Here is a 21,549-nt window from a genome sequence, read left to right on the forward strand (position 1 = left end):
CGTTAGCTAGTTCCAGGGTGCCCTCACACTTAGCATCTTTGCACCTAACCTTCACCAAGTGAGGGTTCGACATATAGGTGACTTAAGTTACTTAAGTGCAGTGTAAAATGGCTGTGAAATAACGTGGATGATATTTCACTCAGGCTGCAGTGGCAGTCCTGTGTAAGAATTGTCTGAGCTCCCCACGGGTGGCAAAAGGAATGCTGCAGCCTATAGGGATCTTCTGGAACCCCAATACCCTGGGTACCTAGGTACCATATACTAGGGGATTGTAAGGGTGTTCCAATTAGAATTGGTGAAAATGGTCACTAGCCTATAGTGACAATTTTAAAGGCAGAGAGAGCATAAACACTGAGGTTCTGATTAGCAGATCCTCAGTGACACAGTTAGGCACCACACAGGGAACACACATTCAGGCCACAACTATGAGCACTGGGGTCCTGGCTAGCAGGATCCCAGTGAGACAGTCAAAAACAAACTGACATACATGTAAAAATGGGGGTAACATGCCAGGCAAGATGGTACTTTCCTACACCAGTTCTCACTGCATAGAGGTGCCTGTTGAAGCAGGAAAGTGACTGTCACTCCATGGGAGATTCCTTTGGTTCTTCTGGTGCAGGATCAAGACAGGCAGTCCCCAGAGCATGATTACTGGCAGGAGCTGAAGTTAGAGTTGCAGTAGCCTTCTTGGATACTTTGTTGCAGTTGTAGAGTTCCTGGAGCAGTTCTGCGGTTGATCCGACGGTAGAAGGTGAAGCAAAGGTTGCAGAGGAGTCCTGCTGGAGGCTTGCAAACCGAATCTGAGGAAACACCCAGAAGAGAGACCCTAAATAGCCCTGAGAGGGGGATTGGTCAGCTAACCAGGTAAGCACCTGTCAGGAGGGGTCTCTTACGTCACCTGCTGGCACTGGCCACTCAGATGTTCCCAGAGTTCCCTGACCATCCTAAAAACAAGATGGCAGCACCCAGGGGCACTGGAGGAGCTTTGGGCACCACCCCTGGGGTGGTGATGGACAGGAGAGTGGTCACTCCCGTTTACTTTTCCAGTTTCGTGCTAGAGCAGGGGTTGGGGGTCCCTGAACCGGTGTAGACTGGATTATGCAAGGAGGGGCACCATTTGTGCTCTTCAAAGCACTTCCGGAGGCTCTGGGAGGATACCCCTCCCATGCATGTAACAGCTGTTTGCAAATGGAGAGGGTGTAACACCCCTGTCCAAAAGGAAATGCTTTGTTCTGCCTTCCTGGGATTGGACTGCCAGAAGCCTGTCTGTGAGGTAGCAGCAGCTAGGGCTGCAGTGGAAACCTCAGAGAGCTGGTATGACACTACTGGCGGTCCATGGTGGAGCCCCCAGTATGCCTAGAATTGGCCCCCCAATGCCAGAATCGGATTGGGGGTCCAATTTCTCAATCTTAGACACCTTACATGGCCATGTTCGGGGTTAACATTGTGAAGCTACATAGATGTATTGACCTATATGTAGTGCACGCATATAATGGTGTCCCCGCCCTCACAAAGTCCGAGAAATTGGTCCTGGACAATGTGGGGGCACGTCTGCTTGTGCAGGGGTGCCTTCACACACAGTAACTTTGCACCTGGCCTTCTGGTTAGATATATAGGTTATTTATCAGTTAACTGGTACTGTGAAAATGGCTGTGAAATAGTGCTTACACTGTTTCACTCCGGCTATAATGACAGTCCTGAAGAAGTGTTTGTATGAGCTCCTTATGGGTGGCAAAAGAAATGCTGCAGCCCATAAGGATCTCCTGGAAACCCAATGCCCCGGGTACCTAGGTATGATGTACTAGGGACTTATAAGGGGGTGTTCCAGTATTCCAATTTGGAGTGGAATACTGGGTTGCAGTATGTAACAACGGATTTGCAATCAGAGAGAGCATAAGCACTGGAATTCTGATTAGCAGGACTCCAGTGACAGAAAAGCATACTGACAAAACAGTAAAACATACTGACATAGGCCACACACTATGAAGACTGGGGTCCTTACTAGCAAGATCCCAGTGAGACTGTAAAAACACACTGAGAAACACTCACAAACAGGCCACAAATGGGGGGTAACCATGCTAGAAGAAAGACACTTTTCTACAAGGTGATATGCTCATACAGCAAAAATGTGTCCTTTATGGTGCAGTAGTAACACTTCACCCTCCATAACATGTCCATATGTCCATCACGTACCCACACAACAACTTTAGTGTTTTATTTTGGTGATGTGACGCATCATTTTATGACCTCTGTAGACAGGTACACCATAAGCATAGCAAGGATTGTCTGGCAAGGATTGTCAGCCAGTGGGTGGACCTATGTTTTTTTAAAAGTAATAATCATAATAGTTCAAAATGTCATTGTCTAATCCAGTTGTGTGTGCCAGTGAGCAACTGGCTCAAGAAATTCCTCATTGTGATCCAGGTACATTCTAATCTCAGGGTACTACTTTTTGGGATAAAGTAGTAACTCAGACTTTACAAAATGTCTTGCAGGGGTGGCAGCACACTTAAGAAGGCAAGGGGTACATTTGTACCCCTCAAAGGTGATTCGTACTGTGTGAACAAGTTCACCTTTAAAAGTCAAAGAGCATAGTGGTATTAATGCAAATGCTGCATGATCTTAGTTTTTCATTGAACCTAGAGAAATTATCACCAGTCCCAGAGAAAAAGAAAACATACCTGGATGGAAAGCTAAATTAGTGAGAGGCCAAACATTTGTGATAATCAAGAGACTCCTGGCATTAACGAACACACTTTTACTAGAAGGGGTTACATCTGATAATGAGTCCTGTTATGAAACTAATGGTTATGATAGCCTTGTGTAGTCCATTAATTCCATATTCCAGGCTGCACATGAGGCCAGTCCAAGACTGCCCCAGCACCATTGGTCACAAGTAACCTGAAGTTTGGAGAATCCAGTGGTTCACAGATAAGTTGTTTAGGAAGTTGGCTCTGTATATACTATCTCAAAGTGAGAGATAGTGTGCACAGAGTCCAAGGGTTCCCCTTAGAGGTTGGTAGTGTCAAAATTAGATAATACTAATGCTCTATTTTGTGGTAGTGTGGTCGAGCAGTAAACTTATTAGAGGTTAGTGTTAAACATTTGTTGTGTACACACAGGCAATAAATGAGGAACACACGTTCCAAGACTTAACTCCAGGCCCATAGTTTTCATATAGAAAAATATATTTTCTTAATTTATTTTAGAACCACAAGATTCAAAATTTGAGGTAAGTACATACAATGCAAGGTACTTCACACAGGTAAATATAGAACTTTGATTTAACACAGTAGTACAGACAGTTTTGGTTAAAATGGAAATAAGCTAGCTTAAAAGTGGACACAGTGCAAAAATCAACAGTTCCTGGGGGAGGTAAGTTTGTTTAGGTTTTTCAGGTAAGTAAAGCACTTACACAGCCAGTCTCCTGGGCATAGGCAGAGGTCAAAGGAGGGCCAAAAACACACAGGTGCCTATGAAGAACAGGGGTGCTCCGGTCCTAGTCTGCTTACAAGTAAGTACCTGCGTCCTTGGGGAGCAGACCAGGTGGGTTTTGTAGAGCACTGGGGGTGGGGGGTGGGGGTGGCGGGGGGATGGAGGGACACACACAAGCCCACAAAACACACCCTCAGCGGCACAGGGACGGCTGGGTGCAGTAGGCAAAGTAGGTGTTGGGTTTGCTATTGAAAGCAATGGAGGGACCTGCCGGTCGCTTAGGCGATGCAGGCAGGGCACAGGGGGGCTTCTTGGGCCAGCCACCGACTGGGCTAGGATGAGGGCCACCTGCTGGTCACTCCTGCACTGGTAGGAGGTTCTTCTTGGTCCTGGGGGCTGCGGTGCAGTGCTTGGTCCAGGCGTCGGGTTACTTGTTACCAGGCAGTCATGGTTAGGGGGAGCCTCTGGATCCTCTTTGCAGGCATTGCTGTGGAGGTACAGGGCGTCGACTGAGGGTGCCCATGTAGTCGTAGTCGCCTGGGGGGAGTCTCTGTGGTGTTGGTCCTCCTGAACTTGAGCCGGGGGCATCAGGTGCAGTGTGTGAAGTCTCACGCTTCTGGTGGGAAGAGAGAGTTCTTTGAAAGTTGTTTCTTTGTTGCAAAGTTGTTGCAGGTTTTGAACAGTGTTGCTGTTCTCTGGAGTTTCTTGGTCCTTCGGGTTCAGTGCAGTCCTCTGAGTCCTCAGAGGTCGCTGGTCCTTGTCAGATATGTCACTGTGCAGGTTCTTTGAGTCTGGAGACAGGCTGGTAGGTCTGGGTCCAATTCAGTTGTTGTCTGTCGTCTCTGCAGGCCTTTCAGGTCAGCAGTCCTTCTGTCTTCAGGTTGCAAGAATCTGATTTCCTGGGTTCAGTGTCACCCCTAAATACTAAATGTAGGGGTGTGTATAGGTCTGGGGAGCAGTAGACAATGGCTACTGTCCTTGAGGGTGGCTACACCCTCTTTGTGCCTCCTCCCTGAGGGGAGGGGGGCACATCCCTATCCCTATCCCTATTCCTATTTGGGGAATCCTCCAAACTCAAGATGGTGGATTTCTAAAGGCGGGGGTCACCTCCGCTCAGGGCAGCTTAGGGGCTGTCCTGACTGGTAGGTGACTCCTTGTTTTTCTCATTATCTCCTCCAGCCTTGCCGCCAAATGTGGGGGCAGTGGCTGGAGGGGCGGGCATCTGCACTAGCTGGGATGCCCTGGGGTGCTGTAACAAAAGGCATGAGCCTTTGAGGCTCACCGCCAGGTGTTAGTTCCTGCAGGGGGAGGTGAGAAGCACCTACACCCAGTGCAGGCTTTTTTCCTGGCCACAGAGTGACAAAGGCACTCACCCCATGTGGGCAGAAACTCGTCTGGTTGTGGCAGGCTGGCAGAAACTTGTCAGCTTAGTACTAGGAGACAGATTGGTATTCAGGGGGCATCTCTAAGATGCCCTCTGGGTATATTTTACAATAAAGCTCACACTGGCATCAGTGTGAATTTATTGTGCTGAGAAGTAAGATACCAAACTTCCCAGCATTCAGTGTAGCCGTTATGGAACTTTGGAGGTCGTAATTGACAGGCTCCCAGACCATATACTCTTTATGGCTACCCTGCAGACCCTGTAGGGGCATAATGTTCATGCAACTACACCCTCACCTGTGGTATAGTGCACCCTTCCTTAGGGCTGTAAGGCCTGCTAGAGGGGTGACTTACCTATGCCACAGGCAGTGGGATGAAGGCATGGCACCCTGAGGGGAGTGCCATGTTGACTTAGTAATTTTCTCCCCACCAACGCACACAAGCTGTGAGGCAGTGTGCATGTGCCGAGTGAGGGGCAGCCAGGGTGGCATAATACATGCTGCAGCCCTTGGAGACCTTCCCTGGCCACAGGGCCCTTGGTACCAGGGGTACCATCTACAAAGGACGTATGTGTGCCAAGGCTGTTCCGATTGTTAAAGCAAAGGTACAGTTTAGGAAAAGAACACTGGTGCTGGGGCCTTGTTAGCAGGGTTCCAGCACACTTTCAGTCATAACTGGCATCAGCAAAAGGCAAAAAGTCAGGGCTAACCATGCCAAGGAAGGCGTTTCCTTACAAGTTGTAAAAGGAAATACAATGATGGAATGCAGAAATCATTGCAATAGGCAGAATCTTCAAACAACCAACTCGCTTTGTGATCATTACAAAAGCTATATTCTACTCTGGAGGCAGTGGAACATATACATGTGTTGGAACTGAAAATACTTTTCCTAACACAAAGCTTTTCATGCTTAAAACTGTTTCATACTCTTTCATTTTGTTAATGCAGAAGGTCTGACAAATGTTCCACATTTTGTAGACTATGTATTTTTCAAAGCCCTAATTTGCTTTCCTCGATTGTTATGAAAAGATTGGGGTGTGTGCTGAAGATTAAGTCCCTTTGTTTAAGACGAAAGGAATGTAGCAAGAATTTAGGTTGCTGCCTGATGAGTATTTTATTATCATGCAGTCACTCCTAGATGATTAATTAATTAGACTGACCTGTTCAGAAAGCCTCTGAAGCTTGACCAAAGGTGCTGCTTAGACTTCGCTGAGGAAGTTAGGCAGCATTGTTGAATGCTTAGTTTGAGAGGCAACATTGGAGAGCAACTGTTTTTCCTTTGTGAATTAGGCTACTCAGACCAGGCATCTTTTTTGCTTGCTTTATTGGGGTAATTGCTCATTAGGGGAAATCGTTGTGCATTGTGCGCTTATCCACACTGTGACATCTTTTTACTGTAATAAGATTTGTAAAAGTGTCTTCCAGGTTTTTAATTTTCTCTCCCAATTCTAGGCCAGAGAGGGTTTTTCTCATTTTTCTAGTTGAGAATTTTCAAAAACATCAGGGAAAAAAAAACTGCCGTTGAAAATGGCATAAAGTTGGTTTAAACACAAGCAGCATAATATCTGAGTGGCCTAGCAGGCAAGCAAAAATGAAAAAATGAAGACAATTTAACAGTGTACCATGCAGTGATGTACTGTGTGACACTGGCAACCCTCTCCCCTGCATTCCTTGAATTGGAAGCGATATCATATATCAACACTAATTTGGCAATATGATGAGCTATGGTCAGTATTGGCAATGGAGAAAATTATGTATGATGGGAACAGACAACATAAACTCTTGAAACGTGTTGGGCTTACTTTAATAGGTCACCTTACTCAAATAGGCGATACAGTGATGAAACAAGCCAGATTGGGGCAGTAGACTATCACTGATACCAACTGCAGAAATGGTGTAAAAGGGTGCACTACTATCTGGAAGCAATTGAGAACCCCTATACAGTGAGCAGCGATGGTCAAAAGGGTTTGTTTAGTGGGTGAGGGTGGGAGGGGAATGCTACAGGGTAATTGTTTTGGTTGGCTTCTGAGATACATTTGGTCAGGGTTAGGAGAGTATGAATGGCCAGATACAGAGTTAAAAAAAAAAAAAAAAAACTTGAGGCGTGGAAGCACATTTATTGGACATGTGCTGTAATACTTCAACTAACAATAAAATGTTTCAAAAGTAACGAGTGGTTTAAGAGCTAAGCCACTCTTTCAATGTATAGGTCCACAATTAATGATAACGGGGCACCTTAAGATATCACAACTTTCTTTTCATTATTGTCCATCCCTCTGCCAGATGACAGCAAAAGGTTCATGTGGTTTAAAAGGATTGAACTTGTTAAAATACCCTTTATCTACTGCCACTTCCATCTGTACATCGAAAGTAAAAAACCTTCTAATCAAAAGTTTTTACTCCCAAAAGTGACTACAATTTTTGAAAGATTAACATCAGAAAGATTGATAAATCAGTAAAGGTTTTCTAGCAAAAAAATCTAAATTTTAAAGACTGGACACTGTTCTTTGATGTCAGTATGACAATCACCAGTTTAGTGCAAAAGCTGCTGCCAGTACAGGGAGTTTTATAGGTATTTGGCAACAGTATGGTCTGGTCTTAAAGGTAAAGAGTCTTTACTATATATGGTGACCTCAGATAAAAGATGTAAGTAAAAAAATAAAATAACGTGGGGAAATATAATTTTCTTATTTTGCTATTCTTTCCAATGAAGACTCAAGATAGAACACTTTTTATAGACCTGTACCTATTGGTGCAATCTTAGAGGCAGTTTTATCAGTTGGGCCTTATACTATAGATTTTGTAGCCTTAGAGATGATTGTCTCTTTGTCCAGACATTGCTCATAACCCTAAAATATATCAAATGCTCTTTCTTGATTTATATTTCTATTAATATGTGGATTTTCCATAAGTTGGAAATGGGAGAGAAGCAGGCACCAAATTTGATACTCCTACATGCGTTAGTCTCTCTTAGTTCTAAAACCACTCCCTAACTCTTTCTTCGGTTGCTCTGTGTGATGCTGTACATATGTACACACACAACCCCCACCTATGGAAGGAATACAGTGATGCCTGACCATAGGTTATGTAGACCAAGTGCAGATAACTTCAGTTGTAGAGCATGCTGTATTTGTTTCTACCCTGACAAGTTGGCTGCAGTACTGTCACACAAGCCTTGAAAAAGTGTATTGTTAATCTTAAAGCTATCTATCTCTTTTAGCTATCAAGTCTAATGGAAGAGTTACAGCAGAAGACCAATGAAAAAGAGCAAGTTCTCAATGAGAAAAGACAGCTGGAGCAGAGATTGTCTTCAGAGATGAAAGAACTTGAAGAAAGACTGAAGGCCAGTGAGTCTACATTGGAAACAGTGCAATTTGAGAATCATACTTCAACACAGAAATTACAGGAAATACAGCAGGGTGCTGCAGATTTAACTCGGCAGACAATTGAGCTAGAACAGGTGCAAGTAGCTCTTAGAGCTGAGCGAGACCAGCTCACAGAGGAGCTTCAGAGGACCAATATACAGGTCTGTCATTTTGCTTAAGGATTCAAACGGGTTTTGCTTTAGTATGAAATACGTATTCATTATTTTCTTAGATTGTTTTGGATTTGTTAATCATAAACTTGATTTTTATTTTTCTTATAAACCAGATTATTTTTCGTATTTCATACAAATATGCCACAGATGTTTATATTTTATACATTGCTAGTCTTTGCTATGCTGTATAAAAAGGAAAAATGACCAAGGGGTGGAGCTAAGATGATGCCAGGGTGTGAGTGGTGTGCTAGTGTTCAGAAGCCTCCCTAAGACTCAATATCCTCAAAACACAAATTAATCACTCACAAACCTGAGGGGCTTCTATGACACCCTGGGGGTGGTAAGGGGGATTAAAGCCTCTTGGCGCGCCAAATGACAATTGGAGGCTGAAATACATCCATGAAGAATGAGGGCTGTGCAGATGGGGGAAAAGCAAGATGGCAGCTGGACCTGTTTGGAACCGTTGCAAAGAGGCACAAAGAAGCTCCCATGGCGGCGATAGAGTGGAGCCCAGAAGATGCAGCAAGGGCACCCAGAACATGTCGGTAAAAGAGGAGGCAAGTGGCAGAGGAGAGGTCAGCCACAAAAAGCACATGCCCTGAGAAAATTGGCACAGGAACTTGTAACTGATACAGAAACTCAGCATGGTGGCATAAGAGATGCCTCATGAAGGGACAAAGCAACATTAGACACGCTTTTGAGTTGGAGAAATGGACATGACTCTGTACATTAAAAATCAGATCAGAGGCGCTGATGGTATAATGTGCTGCCCAGTATGAATGGCTCATTTAGAGCACTATCAACAACTGAAAGTGAAATGTTCAACATGGGAGCCCTTGAAAGGCGGAGACCGTTCGGATAAAAAAAAAAAAAAAAACTGCTCCATGGATGTCCGAGGAATGCTCTGAGGAGACTTGCATGATTGATGGTAGACCCAGGGATATCCTGCCAGAATAAATAAATCCATAAAGTTGATGAGACTGGGCCCAGATACAATATGGAGATTGTGGTGTGAGATTGTTCCAAAACATGTCAGACTCCACATGGGATAAACCGAGGCCCTGTCACCCCACAATAACAATGCTTAGTTTCATATATTGGCAATATCATTGTGTTTCCAGAGGGGGTGTATATTTCTACTGAAGAGCTTAAGAAATTATGGTTGTTGGACCTGGCCGTTTTCTGCAGGGTCATCCCCAAAACATTTGCCTTCCTCCTCCTGTTTTTGCTGAATGTTTTTTGTGTCCTTGGGACTGTGCACTTTACCACTGCTAGCCAGTGCTTGAATGCTTGTGCTCTCTGCTCTAAGCATGGTAATATTGTCTTACCCCCAGGTAATATATGTAATTTACTTATAAGTCCCTAGTAAAGTGCACTACATGTTCCCAGGGCCTGTAAATTGAATGCTACTTGTGGGCCTGCAGCACTGGTTGTGCCACCCACTAAGTAGCCCTCTAACCTTGGCTCAGGTCTGCCATTGCAGAGCCCGTATGTGCAGCTTTACACTGCTATTTCAACCTGGCAAAATAAACCTTTTGCTAGGCTCACCCATAGGGAAGGCCTCAGATTGACCAGAGGGCATGGTGCAGGTAGCTGTGTATGAAAGCACCTCTGTCCACGAACTCCAGCCCCATTTTCCTGGACTTCGTGAGTGCTGGGACGCCATTTTACTTGTGTACTGGAGATAGGTTTCTACCTATGTCCAGCTACATAATAGTAACTCTAAGCTTGGCCATGTTTGGTATCAAACATGTCGGAATCATACCCCAATACTGTTGCCAGTATTGGTTGTTTGATTCCATGCACTCTGGGGGCTCCTTAGAGGACCCCCAACATTGCTCCTGCCAGCTTTCTGGGGTTTTCTGGGCAGCCCAAGCTACTGCCATCCCCTCAGACTGGTTTCTGCCCTCCTGCAACTTGATCAGCACAAGACCAGGAAGGCAGAACAAAGGATTTCCTCTGGGAGAGCGTGTTACACCATCTCCCTGTGGAAATAGGTGTTACATGGCTTGGGAGAAGTAGCCTTCCCAAGCCACTGGTATGCTTTGAAGGGCACATTTGGTGCCCTCCTTGCATAAACCAGTCTGCCCCAGTTCAGGGACCTCCACTTCCTGCTCTGGCGCAAAACTGGACAATGGAAAGGGGAGTTACCATTTCAGAGGGCTCCTTGATTCTGCCATCTTGAATCCAAGGTGGGCAGAGGCCTCTGGGAGCACCTGAGTGGTGAGGTCAGGCAGGTGACATCACAGCCCCTTCCTGATAGGTGGTCATCTGGCTAGGTGACCAATCCCCTTCCATGGCTATTTAGGGTCTCCCTCTTGGGTGGGTCCTGAGATTCGACGTGCAAGACTCCAGCAGGAATTTAGCGTGTTGGAATTACAAAGGCGGGACTCGCTCGGAAATGCTTTTCATCTCGAGTAGAACTCCGGCCTCCTTTCTGCCTATGCCACTTCTGTCCAGAGTTCTGAAGAAGATCAAGAACGACCGACCCAAGTAATCATGGTGGCTCCGGACTGGGCATGGAGAGTATGAGCGTGGCCACCGATCCTCCACACAGACTGACTCTTTGGGAGGATCTTATGTCGCGGCAGCAGGGGACGGTACTCCACCCAAACATGTCCAGTCTTTGCCTTCATGCATGGAGATTGAGTGTTGGCAGTTGACGGCTTTTGACCTTTCACCCAAAGTCTGTGATGTTATCTTTGCAGCCAGGCGTCCCTCCACCAAATCGGTATACTCCTGTTGTTGGGCTAAATTTGTAGCATGGTGTACCAACAAGTCTGATCCCCTCTCTGCTCCTTTCTCTGAGGTTCTTTTGTTCATTCTTTCTTTGGCTAAGCAGAGCTCTGCTTTGGGCACTCTTAAAGGTTACTTACCGGCTATCTCAGCCTTTCTTAGATTGCCTGATCAACCTTCCCTTTTTAGGTCTCCTCTTGTTGGTAGATTCCTTAAGGGTCTCACCCATTTATTTCCTCCTACTCCGTTTATCATGCCTCAGCAGGACCTCAGTGTTATCCTTACTTGATGTGTGCTCATTTTGAGCTGTTACACAGTGAAATGTAGGTAGTGTCCAGGAAGACAGGCCTCTCTAGAGGTAGCTGTGGATGAGCAGCCAAGACTTATCTAGGAGAAATGCAGAGCTTAAGCAATACCACTATAGTCACACAGCACTATCACACATGAAAGAACCACACAGTGTTATAAAAATAAAGATACTTTATTATAGTAACACAAATACTAGAATACTGATAGGCAATCCCCCAACTGGAGGTAATTAAACACACTAGATCTGATAGACTTCTAGTTGCAGATTTCTTACCTTATAATTTTCCCCATGCATCAGACTGGATCCAGAGATTTTTCTTTGAGCAATACCCTTGCATGTTGGTAGGTGGCTTCTGTCGGCTCTGTGGCAGTCATTCGCGTCGTAGTCACTGATGACGTTGGGAGTAGCACAAAGACGCTGCCTCAGTGCAGTGACGTCAGTTCTTTTCTTTCCACCCCACACGCTGATCCGGCAAGAGCTACCCTGGTCTTTTTTTGACAGAATTAAACCGTTTTGTCGACTTTTCTACTGAACTTTTGGTACGACACGGATGTCACTGCATGATGCCGGTGACGGATCCGCATCTGGTTTGTTTGTGGTGTCTCGAGCGCGACCTCCACCAAAACTGTATATGCCTGTCGTTGGCATAAATTTGTGGCATGGTGCACCAACAAATGTTGTTCCCCTCTCGACACCTCTATCTGAGGTTCTTTTGTTCATTCTTTCTTTAGCCCAGCAGGGCTATGCTTTAGGCACCCTCAAAAGTTATTTATCTGCCATTTCGGCCTTTCTTATGTTACCTGATCAGCCCTCACTCTTTAAATCTCCTATTGTGAGTAGATTCCTAAAAGATCTCTCCCAATTATTTCCTCCCACTCCATTTATCATGCCCCAGTGGGACCTCAATCTTGTCCTTATTTTAATGTGTACTCCCTTTGAGCCAATGCACAATTGTCCCTTACGGCTCCTCACCTTCAAAACTGTCGTTCTTGTTGCCATCACCTCTGCTGCGGGGTGTGTGAGCTTCAGGCCCTTTCGTGCAAGCCTCCAGACTTGTCTGTGCACCCTGACTAAGTGATGTTATGCACTAAGGCTTCCTTCCTTCTGAAGGAGTTACGCCTTTTCCTGTAGGCCAGTCCATCACCCTGCCTAATTACTACGCACCCCCCACATCCTTCCCATGAGGAGGAGAGACTCCACAGTCTGGGCCCAAAGAGAGTGTTGGCGTTCTATCTTAATTGTACTAAGGATTTCTGAGCGGACAATCAACTCTGTCGGGTATGTGGGTGCGGAAGGCAGTGCAAAAACGTACTCTCATTCAATGGGTACTTTGCATCAAGATGTGCTACTCTTTGGCCAAGAAGCAACCCCGTGAGGGCTTGGGTGCTCATTACACCAGAGCAACTGCTGCATCAACTGTGTTGGCACCCGGAGTTCCTATCCTGGATATCTGTCAGGCAGCTACGTGGGCGTCCCTGCCCACATCTGCTAAACACTACTTCCTGCACATTTTAGAGTATGTTTTGGACCTCACCTAGGGCCTCACTGTTTGCTATTGCTTTTATCAAAGCCTATTGCTGTCTATGCTACTTTCTGATTGCTAGTGTGTATATTGTACAAGTTACTTACCTTTGGTAACAAAATATCTGGTAGAGACGTATTCTAGTTCCAGATTCCTTACCTTAGAATTTCCCCCAGGCGTCAGACTGGATCCGGTGATTTTTCTTCAAGCAATACCCTTGTTCATCGGTAGGTGTCGTCGGTCGACTCTACGGGCATCGTTGGCATTGTAGTCGCAGTGATGATGTCCGGAGTAGTACATAGATGCCACCTCTGCGCAGTAACTTCAGTTTCTTTTAACGACTTTGTAGGAGGCTGGTCTGGCTTATAGTGGGTACCTTGTGGTACTTACACCCTGTGCCAGGCCCAGTTATCCCTTATTAGTAGAATAGAGGTGTTTTTAGCAGCTTCGGCTGATAGAAGGTAGCTATGGCAAAGCAGCTTGGGCTGAACTAGGAGACATGCAAAGCACCTACTATAACACTTATATCATATAGCACAATATCATAAGAAAACGCAATACTCAGAGTTACTAAAAATAAAGGTACTTTATTTTTATGACAATATGCCGCAAGTATCTCAGTGAGTACCCTCAGTTAGAAGGTAAGTAATATAGACAAGATATATGTACACAAACCCAAAACAGGTAAGTAATAGTAAGAAAAGTAATTCAAACAGTGTAGAATTACAATAGGATGCAATAGGTGAACATAGTTCTAGGGGCAACACAAACCATATACTCCAAAAGTGGAATGTGAATCACAATTGGACCCCAGACCTATGGGAGCTTGTAGAGGGTCGCTGGGACTGTAAGAAAACAGTCAGGGTGTCCAAGATACCCCACCCCAAGACCCTGAAAAGTAGGAGTAAAGTTACCCTACTACCCCAAAGGGACACAATAGTCATGATAGGTGGATTCTGCAAGAACCACAAACACCAGCAAAGCACTGAAGACGGATTCCTGGACCTGAGGACCTGCAAGGCGACCAAGTCCAAGAGTTGTGATAGTGTACAGGGGGGGCAGGAGCACAGGAGACCCCGGATGAAGGTGCAAAGATGCTGCCTCCAGGTGGAAGAAGCCAAGTATTCTGCAACAACGAAAAGGGCAAGGAACTTCTCCTTTGGATGAAAGATGTCCCACGGCGTGCTGGAGGTTGCAGAAGTGTTTCCACGCAGAAATACCACAAACAAGCCTTGCTAGCTGCTAGGGTCGCGGTAGAGGTTTTTGGGTGCTGCTGGGGACCAGGAAGGACCAGGATGTCGCCCCTTGGTGGAAGAGACGGAGGGGGCACTCAGCAACTCAGAGAGCCCCCACAGAAGCAGGCAGCACCCGCAGAAGTACCGGAGCAGGCACTTGGAAGATCTGAGGACAGCAGTTGACTCAGTCTCACAAAGGAGGGTCCCACGACATCGGAGTCCAACTCAGAGGGTTGAGCACTGCAGGACGGAGTGCTGGGGACCCAGGCTAGGCTGTGCACAAAGGAATCCTTGGAGAAGTGCACAGAAGCCGGAGCAGCTGCAAATCACGTAGTACACAGGTTTGCAGTCTAGCGTGGGGAGGCAAGGACTTACCTCCACCCAACTTGGACTGAAGGATCACTGGACTGTGGGGGTCACTTGGATCTAGCTCCTGTGTTCCAGGGACCACACTCGTCGAGATGAGGGGACCCAGAGGACTGGTGATGCAGAAGTTTGGTGCCTGCGTTAGCAGGGGGAAGACTCAGTCAATCCACAGGAGATTTCTTCAGGATTTCCATTGCAGGATGAAGGCAGACAGCCCTCAGAGCATGCACCACCAGGAAGCAGTCGAGAAAGCCGGCAGGATTAGGTGCTACAATGTTGCTGGTAGTCGTCTTGCTACTGTGTTGCGGTTTTGCAGGTGTCCTGGAGCAGTCATCGTTCGATCCTTGGCAGAAGTTGAAGAGGGAAGTGCAGAGGAACTCTGGTGAGCTCTTGCATTCGTTATCTGAAGAATACCGCAGAGGAGAGACCCTAAATAGCCAGAAAAGGAAGATTGGCTACCAAGAGAGGTAGGAGCCTATCCGAGGGGGTCTCTGACGTCACCTGCTGACCCCCCCCCCCCCCCCCCCCCCCCCCCCCCATACCAGAATTGTATTGGGGTGACAATTCCATGATCTTAGACATGTTACATGGCCATGTTCGAAGTTACCATTGTGACGCTATACATAGGTAGTGACCTATGTATAGTGCACACGTGTAATGGTGTCCCCGCACTCACAAAGTTTGAGGAATTTGCCCTGAACGATGTGGGGGCACCTTGGTTAGTGCCAGGGTGCCAACACACTAAGGCCCTCATTCTGACCTTGGCGGGCGGCGGAGGCCGCCCGCCAAAGTCCCGCCGTCAGATTACCGTTCCGCGGTCGAAACACGATGAAGCCGGCTCGGAATCGAGCCGGCGGAGTGGAAGCTGTGCGACGGGTGCAGTTGCACCCGTCGCGTATTTCACTGTCTGCGCAGCAGACAGTGAAATACATGTAGGGGCCCTCTTACGGGGGCCCCTGCAATGCCCATGCCAGTGGCATGGGCACTGCAGGGGCCCCCAGGGGCCCGCGACCCCCCCTACCGCCATCCGGATCCCGGCAGTCCGACCGCCGGGATCTGGATGGCGGTAGGGGGGGTCGGAATCCCCGCGGCGGTGCAGCAAGCTGCGCCGCCGCGGAGGATTCAATGGGGCGGCGGTACACTGGCGGGACCCCGCCAGTGGTGCCGGTCCGACCGCGGCTTTACCGCCGCGGTCGGAATCCCCATTGGATTCCTGTCGGCGGTGCTCCCGCGGTCCTCCGCCCTGGCGGTCAAAGACCGCCAGGGTCAGAATGACCACCTAAGTAACTTGATAGCCAACCTTCACCAAGTGAGGGTTACACACATAGGTGACTTATAAGTTACTTATGTGCAGTGAGAAATGGCTGTGAAATAACGTGCGTTATTTCACACAGGCTACAGTGGCAGTCCTGTGTAAGAATGGTCTGAGCTACCTATGGGTGGCAAAAGAAATGCTGCAGCCCATAGGGATCTCCTGGAACCCCAATACCCTGGGTACCTAAGTACCATATACAAGGGAATTATAAGGGTGTTCCAGTGTGCCAATTAGAATTGGTGAAAATGGTCGCTAGCCTATAGTGACAATTTTAAAGGCAGAGAGCGCATAAGAACTGAGATTCTGGTTAGCAGAGCCTCAGTGACACAGTTATGCACTACACAGGGATACATATACAGGCCACAAACTATGAGCACTGTGGTCCTGGCTAGCAGAGTCCCACTGAGACATATAAAACACACTGACATATACTCAGAAACAGGCTAAAAGTGGGGGTAACAATGCTAGAAAGAGGCTGCCTTCTCACACCTTCCACCGAAATCTGCAATGTTATCTTGGCAGCCAGGTGTCCCTCACCAAAACAGTATATTCCTGTAGATGGAACAAATTTGTGGCTTGGTGTACAGACAAGTCTGTAGACTTCCTCTCTGCTCCTTTCTGAAGTTTTTGTTTGTCCTTTATCTGGCCCAGAAGGCCAGATTGCTTGATCAACCCTCTTTATTCAAATCTCCCATTCTTGGAAGACTTATTAAGGGTCTCACCCATCTCTTTCCGCCTGCCCTGCTCATAATGCTCCAATGGAATTTGAACTTAGAGCTTACTATTCTAATGTGTACTCCTTTTGAACTGCTTCACAACTGTCCACTTTGCCTGCTTACTCGGAAAACAGTCTTCCTTGTAGCTATCAACTCTGCCTGCAGAGTGAGTGATCTGCAGGATCTTTCTTCAAAGCCACCTTTCATTTCTATCCACCCTGACAAAGGGGTGCTTCGTACTAGGGCTCCTTTTCTGCCTAAAGTGGTCACGCCCATGCGCCTCCACATCCTTTTAAGGAAGAGTAGAGACTCCAAGGTCTGGACCCAAAAAGAGTGCTGGTGTTCTATCTTGTTCATACAAAAGAGTTGCGGGTGGACAAATAACTCTTTGTGGGCTATGTGAGTGCGAAGAAACTTCAGCCATTGCAGAAGAGAACCATCTCCAGATGGGTGGTTCTCTACATCAAAATGTGCTACGCATTGGCTAAGAAGGGCTTGCGTGCTCATTCTACCAGAGCAACACCTGCAACCACTGCATTAGCACACGAGTTCCAGTCCTGGACATCTGCCAGGCAGCAGCGTGGGCTTCCTTGCACACGTTTATTAAACACTACTGCCTAGACGGGTCCTGAAGGGTTGCTACTTTGGCTCTGTGGTCCTGCAGGACTTCTTAGTATGATCTTGGTTCACAGATCCACCTCCAACGATGTTATTGCTTGGGTATCTATTCAAAAGTAAGGAATGTGCAACTAGAAGTCTCTATCAGATGAACAAGCTATTTACCTCGGTAACAAAATTACCTGGTAGAGACATCTTCTAGCTGCAGATTGTAGGAGGCTGGCCTGGTTTCTAGTGGGTACCAAATGTACTTACACCTTTTACCAGGTCCAGTTACCTCTTATTATTGAAATGTAGTCGGTGTCTAGAAGGCAAGCTGTCTAGAGGTAGTAGCTGTAACAGAGCGGCCAAGGCTGAACTAGGAGACATGCAAAGCTCTTGCAATATCACTGTAGTCACACAGTACTCACACACATGAAAGACAATACTCAGTGTTACAAAAATAAAGGTACTTTATTTTAGTAACCCAATGGCAAAAATACCTTAGAGACTGTACTCCCTTACGAGGTAAGTACTATACACAATATATACACTAGGAACCAAAAACAGGTAGGTACACAGTCAGATTGGCTACTGAAAGAGGTAAGCACCTATCCGGAGGGGTCTCTGACATCACCTGCTGGCACTGGCCACTCGGAGCAGTCCATTGTGCCCCACCACCTCTGAATCCAAGATGGCAGAGGTCTGGGACACACTGGAGGAGCTCTGGGCACCTCCCCAGGGTGGTGCAGGTCAGGGGAGTGGTCACTCCCCTTTCCTTTGTCCAGTTTCGTGCCAGTGCAGGGCTGGGGGAATCCCTGATCCGGTGTAGACTGGCTAATGCAGAGATGGGCACCATCTGTGCCCATCAAAGCATTTCCAGAGGCCTGGGGAGGCTACTCCTCCCCAGCCCTTCACACCTATTTCCAAAGGGAGAGGGTGTAACACCCTCGCTCAGAGGAAATCCTTTGTTCTGCCTTCCTGGGACTGGGCTGCCCAGGCCCCAGGGGGGCAGAAACCTTTCTGAGGGGTTGGCAGCAGCAGTGGAGACCCCAGAAAGGCAGTTTGGCAGTACCCGGGTTCTGTGCTAGAGACCCGGGGATTCATTGAATTGTCCCCGCAATACCAGAATGGTATTGGGGTGACAAATCCATGATCCTAGACATGTTACATGGCCATGTTCGGATTTACCATTGTGACGCTGCATATAGGTAGTGACCTATATGTAGTGCATGCGTGTAATGGTGTCCTTGCACTCACAAAGTGCGGGGAATTTGCCCTGAACAATGTGGGGGCACCTTGGCTAGTGCCAGGGTGCCACACAATTAGTAACTTGGCACCTAACCTTCACCAGGTGAGGGTTAGAAATACAGGGGACTTATAAGTTACTTATGTGCAGTGGAAATGGCTGTGAAATAATGTGGACGTTATTTCACTCAGGCTGCAGTGGCAGTCCTGTGTAAGAGTTGTCTGGGCTCCCTATGGGTGGCAAAAGAAATGCTGCAGCCCATTGGGATCTCCTGGAACCCCAATACCCTGGGTACCTAGGTACCATATACAAGGGAATTATGAGGGTGTTCCAGTGTGCCAATCAGAATCGGTAAAATTAGTCACTAGCCTGCAGTGACAATTTTAAAGCTAAGAGAGAGCATAAACACTGAGTTTCTGGTTAGCAGAGCCTCGGTGATACAGTTAGGCACCACACAGGTAACACATACAGGGCATACATTATGAGCCTTGGGGTCCTGCCTGGCAGGATCCCAGTGACACATGGGCAAAAACAAACATACATACAGTGAAAATGGGGGTAACATGCCAGGCAAGATGGTACTTTCCTACACAGACGGATGCCAGGAGGAGATTTTAGGGTAAGGAATCTGCAAATAGAATATGTCTACCAGATAATTTGTCTCCAAATGTAAGTAACTTGTTTGTTTAATCATGAACTCAAAATGAAATCCCATCACATTAAGGGTCACACACAGGATACAGGTATGATTTGCCCCGTGAAATCCCTTCTGGGACATGCAAACAACCTCTACATTTAAATCAGTAGAAAATTATTTTGCATGGTTCAAAGAATCCATCAGCCTGGAAAGTCCTTAACCTAGACAGGACTGCATTATCCCCACTTCCAATGCGCTACAGTAGTTACCAGTGCAATAAGAATATGCTTAAAAATGCTTTGCATGGTAAACGGTGACCCATGGGATGGATCCATCCTGACAATCCAAACTCTGGTTATACAACCAAAGAATAAACCTCGGATCGAAAATGATGTGCAGTTGGAAGGTTATCGGTACAAAAGAGGAAATTTTGGAATGTACTCTCAAATAGGGTAAGGAACATCATCAACCATCGAGAACACCTACCTCTTTCATAAATTTGGACACAACCCTGACTGGTTTAAATATACAGCTAATTATCCTAATCTCTCATTCATATTGCGAATAAATATTCTTGCTGCCCCTCAAAACTTGGAGCACACTCTCTGGCACTTAAATTCAGCACTCAATAGTAGTAACTTCCCACATGACTGCTTTGAGAGCACTTTTTATCCTTTGCAAGACATAAGAAAGTGCTGTAGAAATGCTACAATGCAAGTTGCCCTAGGAGTGGTAGAGTTCTAGCTCACAATATTAGTATACAGTATTGTGTACTAATACTCTGTTTTACACACAGCATGTTCTGAAAGGATACTGTGCATCATTGCTCTACTACTTAGATGTTTCTTGTGTTAGTGACTGTAAATAAATTTCACCCTGTCTGAACCCCATGCCTACCTGCAGCACACACATGGCCACTGCTCATCCTGGGCAATGTGACCATCAGAGGTGTACAGCATAGATAAAGGATGCCCTCTTCCTTTGACAGGGAAAATCTCAGTATGTCAGAACTCAGTTAGTAATTCCTGTCAATCCTATTTAATCTGGGCTGATCAAAATGGGACTGGCACTTTCATTAACCAATGCTTGAGGGGTTGCTGCACCATTGACCCTCTTTCTGAGTATCGCGTCGAGTGAGTTCTATGAAACACCCAAAATAGTCTCTAGTCAGGTAAGGTTTTGGAAATGTAACATCCTCACAGATATTTGTAGACTTGTTCTTGCATATATCTTCATTCACTTATTTTGATCTCCCAGTAGACCAACAGAAGCTGACCCCTAGCGCTATAAGTGCAACAAAAAAACAAAGTGGGGAAGAAATTGTGTTTTTAATGAAAGATAACCTGATCCGTTATACATATTTTATTGTACATTTTTAAATTATACAAATAGCTTGAGGTGTCTTTGTCAATTTAAAAATCTACCACAAAATGAATGTATTTCAAAATAGGTGTAAATTGGCTATTTGAAGGAATCATCTAATCCCAGATTCCTCATCTTGTGAATGGCCCCCCATGCACCGCTCTGGAGATATCCTCAGCAGTACACTTGCTTGCTGGTAGGTGGCTTCCTGCAGTTCTGCAATTGATTCCCCGTTGCAGATGTGAAAAGGGGGACCTACTTAATTTCCACCACCACTTTGATGTCACTTCCTTTTTTCTGTGCCCTCTGACATGAAACCAGACCCCTCTCCCTCAAATCCTGTCAGGCCTCACAGAAAATATCTTCAAAGGATTTTCTAGTGCGCAAAGGAGATGTCTCTTGCCCTAAGAAAACAGGGTTCAACCCTTGTTAAGATTGCCACAAAGAAATGTCAGTGACTGACCCCCCGTGAGGCCTGTCTCTGGTGTTTGGGCTCCTCCCATAACTGATCATTGTATGACAAATGCACTCTGATGAATGCGAAAGCCATTTGATACAGTGAGGTTAAGCTCTGTGTCGCAGAACATCACTAAATGGTTCAAAAGGCCCAGTCCCACTTGAAGACGAGAGGTGAATATGCGCACATTACTGAGACCTTTCCTGCAAACGCTTTTCTTCCAGTTCAAAGTCTTCAGGCAAGTCTAAGAAGCAGCATAAGTCAAAGCACAAATCCCCCTCATCTTGCCACCCACACGGCCCCCAGGGTACTTCCAAGCCCCAGTCTGTCTCAGTTCTCAGGACTGATCCTAGCCCTGATTCCAATTCATCTTGAGTTTCCAGGTCCATTGGCAATGCCTTAGGAGGTACTGTATTTTAAAAAGGCCATAGAGCACGTTTTTGGTACCCTACTGGATCTCGCTGGAGCACCTTTGGGCCCTGTGGGGTCTGAGGAGGTCTCAAGTTGGTCTACTGCCGGCAGATCCATCCCCAGCATCGAATGACATCTCAACCCCATCCTCTTTTAGTTCCTATTGGATCTTTCCACCAGTCAGTAGGCAAATGTCCGTGAGACTATCCTTACAACATATGAGTGAGAGGTATCTCTCTTCCCTTATCCTTCCTCTCATCTACAAAACCACACATGCAAAC

At 46.5% G+C, this 21,549-nt stretch overlaps 1 protein-coding gene across 5 annotated transcripts in view; it reads left to right on the forward strand.

The window, feature by feature from the left end:
• CENPE (centromere protein E) overlaps positions 1 to 21,549 on the forward strand; it is a 1,295,748-nt gene that overhangs the window by 722,430 nt on the left and 551,769 nt on the right. For all 5 annotated transcript variants that reach the window (XM_069241483.1, XM_069241500.1, XM_069241509.1 and 2 more), the window contains one exon: positions 8,038 to 8,343. In XM_069241483.1, coding sequence (XP_069097584.1) covers positions 8,038 to 8,343 — 306 coding nt within the window. The remainder of the gene's footprint in view (positions 1 to 8,037; positions 8,344 to 21,549) is intronic.

The sequence above is a fragment of the Pleurodeles waltl genome, chromosome 1_2 (genome assembly GCF_031143425.1).
Source record: "Pleurodeles waltl isolate 20211129_DDA chromosome 1_2, aPleWal1.hap1.20221129, whole genome shotgun sequence".
In the NCBI taxonomy this organism is placed as follows: Eukaryota; Metazoa; Chordata; class Amphibia; order Caudata; family Salamandridae; genus Pleurodeles; species Pleurodeles waltl.